A 6,592-nucleotide genomic window follows, 5' to 3' on the forward strand; every position below is an offset into this window, starting at 1 on the left:
TAGGACTAGTGTCCGTGGTCTTGGTCCGTGGTTTGGACCTGAGGCTCATATTTTTCAGGGTGTTTCAGTCCTTGACCTGCGCCCATGACCTACGGGGCGTAGGTTGATCTAAGGGGAGTGAATTGAGGTCGTGAACCAAGCTGTTTTGACAGCTTTTTGGGCAGTGTTGGGGTCTTCCTCAAGGACCCGTTGGGTGGTCCTTGGGGAGTCGTACCCGTACGTTTAACCCCTAAACATGTCAGCCTAAGTAGGTGAGTCAATTTTACAAGTTTTAACCCTCATACGACACTCCAAACCTCACACCAAAAGCTCTAGAACTCACTAGTTCAACTAACTAATTTATGGGGTGTTACACGATGGAATATTTTTTTTAGTCGCTAAAAAATAGCGGGAAACATTGGCGCGCTAATTTTTGGTATGTATTTTGCAACAAAGTAGTTGTGACAAATTTATTAATATTCCGCGATGAGAAAGCGTTGCTAGAATTATAAAAATATTTTATGGAATTTAAATTATATAGTGATAGAAAAATCAGTCGTGAGAATTTAATTTAAATAAATATATTTATTTAGTAGCGACGGATATCATAATCCGTCGCTAAGTTTGTTGCAATTTTTTTTAACTAAGTCTTCAGTCCATAGAAAACAAAAAAGGAAACAAAAAAACATCATCCCTAAAAAATATGGTTTTCTCTTAGTGCAAAGGGAAGCTCACGTGAAAGCTCCCGTCTCCTCAGGTGAAATCGCTCCCGTCTCAGGTGAAAGGTGATATTTCTCCCGTCTCCTTCATCCTAAGGTGAAAGGTGTAGATAAGCTTTCAAAGGTGGATCAACTTGCAAAGGTGAGCTTCTGCCATTACTTCTGATTCAGTGAGCATTTTAGAGGCTTCTATCTAACAATGGCTTCTGCACATACTCTTCAACTTGGTATCTAGTTCAGGTGAAAGCTCTGTCTCCTTCTCAAGCTTCTTCCTCAGGTGAGCTTCTGCCTCAGGTGAAAGCTCCCGTCTCAAGCTTCGATTCTGTTTACCTTTGAACCGTGGTATGTAAATGGATGAAATGTTCTTTTGGGTTCATTCGCATAGCTTCAAAATGGCCTAATCTTATTCCGGAGAGTTAATCTAGTTTTCTTCTTTGCTACCTCCTGAGATGACTTCTTATATGTCGGATATTGTGTCAATTATAAGCATGTATGATGCCTTAGTTTTCTTGTATCATTGAATTAATCATGATTTGGTCAAATATGAGGTAGTTACATTGTTGTGGTGTTTTGTTGTTTAAGCTCATTGATGTAGTAGCTTATCTGATGCAAAAAATGGCGTTGTTGTTTGTTAGTTTAATTTCTTCACTGTTCATTCTCATTTCTGTCAAAGTGGTGAAAATTTGATCAAATCTAGGCATCCCTTTGGTTTGATTTACTGCTTCCAACATAATAGATGTGGCTTATCTCTATTCTTTATCAGTGCATTAGTCAGTGTTTACTTGTTACTGCAGTATAAGTCTTTAGTTACTGTGGTTTAAGTCTTTTAGTAACTGCTTTTCTTTACTGTTTACTATGTCTTTAGCAACTAATTAGGATTAGCTTTATCTCCCCATTTTGTGGAGTTATCTTAGGATATTGTTAGACTCAATCGTGTGTATCAAGCTGTAACATTCTAGCCATAAGCAATTAAGTTCTTCTGCAGCTTATCTTGTTTCTTTATGGTATCAAGAACCACAATAAACTCTAACGAGTAAGATCCTATTTTTTTTCTCTCTACCAACCTCCATCATTGGGTGATACTTCTCGAGTTGTCACCGCAGATACCAACATTGGAGTGACAATCATTCAATTTAATCTGTCATCCCAATTGCATATCAAATTACTTGGCGGCCAAAACTTTTCAACGTGGAAGGCACAATTTTCGATGCTCATGCATGGTCATGATCTATATGGGCATCTCAATGGGTCTGCTCCTTCCCCCTCACGCAAGATCACAACTAGCACAGTCCCTAGTGCGATCCTGCATTTTCTCTTTGGTTTTGACAAGACCAACTTATTCAGAACACATTTATGGCATCGGTTGATCCCACAGTTACCACAACTATTGCATCTTAAAAAAAAATAAAAAATACAGTAGTATAATATTCAGTTTGCGTGATCGACTTATGCGACTCACCAAAGACTCCCAACCAGTCACCGAATATTTGCAAATATTCGATCTATTTCTGATAAACTCTCTATTGTTGGTGCCCCAGTTACCAACTTTGAACTTATTGTTAAGATAATAAGTGGTTTGGGCCCAGAGTTCCGTGAGATTTCCACTGCAATTTGGGCTCGTGACTCCACTATTACTTATGAAGAACTCTATGAAAAGCTATTGGATCATGAGTTGTTCCTTCGCCATGAAGAGTCTAAAACCACTCCAACCCAGATTACTACTGCAACTGCTACTTCCACCAAGTCTGGTCATCCCAACTCTCAGCACCCTCGTCGCTCCAACAATGGCACTGGCAGCAACCAACAATGGCGGTCCAACAATCACTTTCCTACGCCCAATCAGTATCGATCTTCGCCCACCACCAACTCTTATGATTGTGTTCGCTGTCAATTGTGCAACAAACCGGGTCATGTTACAAGTGTTTGTCGATCAAAATCTCACAATCATTTTCAGGCAAAGGCCAACCATATTTCTGGATTCCAGGCATCCGCAATTCCCTGGATTGTCGATTCTGGCGCATCTTATCATATCACTGCTGACCCTCACAACTAGTTAGCATACAATGGGATGGAGTAGGTTTACATGGGTGATGGTAACAAAATTTCAATAATTCACACTGGTTCAACTCAATTACATGCCTCAAATAATGCTTTCAAACTTTATGATGCTCTATGTGCACCTACCATTAAACGTAACTTACTTTCAGTTTCCAAGTTTTGTCAAGATAATCTCACTTTTGTTGAATTTTTTCCTTTTCATTTTTGTGTGAAGGACCTGAAGACACGGACTCCTTTGGTGCACGGTCGGAGTAGATACCGTCTTTATGAGTGGCCCACTTCACCTTCCCTGCCTTCAGCAAAAGTACTTGTTGCCTGCACCAATTCTTTCTCCAATCTCACTTGGCATCGTCGATTGGGTCATCCGCATGCAAGTGTTTTAAATTTATTTTAAATAAATTCTCGTTTCCTTGTTCATGCGAAAAAAATTCAGTTTGTAATTCTTGTTCATCAAATAAAGCTCATCGGGATCCCTTTCAACGACTTACGCTATCATGTACCAAACCATTTTCAGTGATTTGTGGGTGCCTTCTCCAGTTTTATCAATTGACAAAAAATTATACTACTGTATTTTTGTTGACCAATATACCAAATACATTTGGCTTTATACCTTGAGCAAAAAAACTGAGGTTAAAGAACTTTTCAAAAACTTTCAAGTTTTAATGGAACGTATTTTTAATACGAAAGTTCTTTCTCTATTTACTGATGGTGGTGGAGAATATAAAAGCCTAGATCCATACCTAAGAAATCAAGGTATTGAACATCTTTTAGCTCCTCCATACACCCCTCAACGAGTTTCTCTTGTTGAACGTCGACATAGACATATTGTTGAAACGGCACAAACTTTACTCTATGAAGCTTCGCTCCCACCAACCCTTTGGTCCTTTGCCTGTCAACACGCGGTTTATCTCATCAATCGCTTACCTACCTCACTTTTGCAAAATCAATCACCTTTCCATATGTTATTTGGTAAACATCCATATTACGCCCAATTAAAATTTTTTGGATGATTTTGTTAGCCATGGCTCAAGCCATACTCGAAGAATATTTTAGAGCCGAGGTCGAAGGCTTGTGTTTATTTGGGGTTTTCGTCCAATTATCATTGTCATCAATGTTTCGATCCAAAATCTTCCAAAATATACTTGTCTCAAGATGTCACAGTTTTTGAAAGTGTTTTCCTTTTGAGACTATGTTTTCAAAACTTTCCTCATATTTTAAAACTCTTGCCTGGGAAAACCTAGTTGAACCCACCCTGGTTAGGTCTCCTCTATCTTCTCCAACCTCTTGTACAAATTTACCACCCTCTATTATTTTACCTAATGCAGATACCATCAAGCACACGCATGAGACTGACTCTTCCAGCTGCGCTTCAACAGGGTCTGCAATTTCATGTACCTCTCCTAATTCTTCTCCTCTACTTTCTTCTCTTCCTGCAGCCCCATCACATTCTATATCCCTGTCACCAACTCAACTACAATCCACATCCAATCAGCAATCACTGAAACCTCCTATTCAATTTGCTTACTCTCGTTGCTCAACTCAACTGGCACAACAGAACACATATGCTCTAGCCTTGCCTACCCCACCCCCTTCCTATCTACCTCAACATCGAGTCGTCACCCGTTCACAACACAATATCCATAAACCAAAGAAGCTTTTTTATTACATAGCCCAAATAAGACCTCCATTCACTCCCACCACCTTCAATCAGGTCACCAAACACATAGAGTGGAAGACTGCTATGAAATTTGAGTTTGATTCACTGTGTAAAAATCAAGTGAAAGGCTGATGGTTCTATTGATCGCTATAAAGCTAGATTGGTGACAAAGGGATTTACACGTCCCGGTGTTGATTTTCATGACACGTTCAGCCCAGTAGTCAAACCCACTATTGTTCGTGTATTCCTCTCTATTGCCATCAAATTTGATTGGCCTATTCGTCCACTTGATTTTAATAACTTATCCGTCAACTTGATGTTAATAACGCATTTCTTCAAGGAAGTCTAGATGAAGAGGTTGATATGGCCCAACCTTAGGGGTTTGAAGCTACAACTTATACAACTCATATTTGTCGTCTTCATAAAGCTATCTACGAACTCAAACAAGCTCCCAGAGCATGGTATAATGAACTCAAGAATCATTTGCTCCTGTTGGGCTTCATCAAATTTAAGTCTGACAGTTCCCTCTTTATCTGTCACTGTTCTCGTGCCACTATGTACCTACTGGTATATGTAGATGATATTATCATTACTGGTAGCGACACTTAAATTGTTAATCAGGTAATTTCTTCATTTGCTGCCCATTGTTATATGAAAGATCTTGGCAAGCTCACCTACTTTCTAGGTATTGAAGTCATTAGAAGTACAAATTGTATTATTATGTCACAGAGTAATTATACCAGTGATATATTGCATGAGAAGAATATGGCTGATTGCAAAATTGCTGAAACGCCTATGAGTGCTATTGAAACACTCAAGGTCGAAGATGGTGGATTATCCGCGGATGCAACCAGATATAGGAGGGTAATCGGGAAGCTTCAGTATTTGTCCTTCACTCGTCCAGACATTTGTTTCTCAGTAAACAAGTTGTCACAATTTATGCAAACTCCCTCAGAGACTCACTGGAAAGTTGTCAAATGGGAACTACGGTATCTTCAAGGGACTGTTCATTTTGGTTTGCGTTTGATGAGCCGTAATTCCCTCTCTTTACATGTGTACTCTGATGCGGATTGGGCTGGAGACGCTAGTGATCGCGCTTCCACTACTAGTTATCTTTTGTTTTTGGGCAAAAATCCTATGACTTGGTCCTCCAAGAACCAAAGAACGATTGCTCATTCTTCCACTGAAGCTGAATATCGGGAAGTTGCAAGTTCCTTTGCGGAAACAAACTGGGTCACCAACCTTCTGGCTGAGCCGCAACTTAAACTTCACAGTGTCCCAACTATCTACCGTTACAATGTTGGTGCTACGTAGTTATGTGCCAATCCAGTTTTTCATAGTCACATGAAACACATTGCGGTGGATTTCCATCTTGTTCGCATACAAGTTCAGCTCAAGCTACTTCAAATTGTCCATATACACGCTGCGGACCAACTAGCAGATACTCTTACCAAGGCCCTTTCAAAACCTGCCTTCGACAGGCACATGTTCAAGCTAGGCAATTTTGCACACTACCTACCTCGAGGGAGGCGTATCAGTGCATTAGTTAGTGTTTAGTAGTTACTGCAGTATAAGTCTTTAGTTACTGTGGTTTAAGTTTTTTAGTAACTACTTTTCTTTACTGTTTACTATGTCTTTAGCAGTTAATTAGGATTAGCTTTTTCTCCCCATTTTGTGGAGTTAGCTTAGGGTATTGTTAGACTCAATCGTGTATATCAAGCTATAACATTCCAGCCATAAGCAATTAAGTTATTCTGCAGCGTATCTTGTTTCTTTATTCTCAAGTGGCTGGATTGTTGTTTGGGTTCATTTGAAGTTCTGAGCTCACTGTTTTAAGATCATATTTCTCATAGTTCTGTTCTTAATTTGGTTCTTAGCTTTGCATTTTGAATGTTTCAGTTTTTCTTGTTTATTATTTACTTCTGAATTGGTGGGTTTGTAATAATTCAAATTCATCAATTCATTTCCAGCACTTCTTAGCTTCTTTTGTGTTTCGTCTTGTTTGGGTTTAGATAGTGTTCCGCTATTTATTTAGAAGTCTTAAAACAATTGAAACTTTACATAATCCCATTGTAGTTGCTTTTAGTTTTCTAATATTTTCTCCCAACTTGACAAATAAACAATTGAATACCTAAAAATTTTCTATTCCATCCAAAATTGGGCACACAAAAGTTCTATT

The 6,592-nt window shown here is 39.0% G+C and overlaps 2 protein-coding genes across 2 annotated transcripts; both read left to right on the plus strand.

The window, feature by feature from the left end:
* Nucleotides 1-897: 897 nt before the first annotated feature.
* On the plus strand, nt 898-2,751 carry LOC107060197 (uncharacterized). Its single transcript, XM_015307785.1, has 2 exons — nt 898-925; nt 2,237-2,751. The coding sequence occupies exons 1-2, from the start codon at nt 898-900 to the stop codon at nt 2,749-2,751; spliced, it is 543 nt and encodes a 180-aa protein (XP_015163271.1).
* Nucleotides 2,752-5,178: 2,427 nt separating this feature from the next.
* Nucleotides 5,179-5,727, plus strand: LOC107060198 (uncharacterized mitochondrial protein AtMg00810-like). The gene has a single exon (XM_015307786.1). The coding sequence runs from the start codon at nt 5,179-5,181 to the stop codon at nt 5,725-5,727; it is 549 nt and encodes a 182-aa protein (XP_015163272.1).
* The last annotated feature ends 865 nt before the right edge of the window (nt 5,728-6,592 follow it).

The sequence above is a fragment of the Solanum tuberosum genome, unplaced genomic scaffold (assembly GCF_000226075.1).
Source record: "Solanum tuberosum cultivar DM 1-3 516 R44 unplaced genomic scaffold, SolTub_3.0 scf00064, whole genome shotgun sequence".
Lineage (NCBI taxonomy): Eukaryota > Viridiplantae > Streptophyta > Magnoliopsida > Solanales > Solanaceae > Solanum > Solanum tuberosum.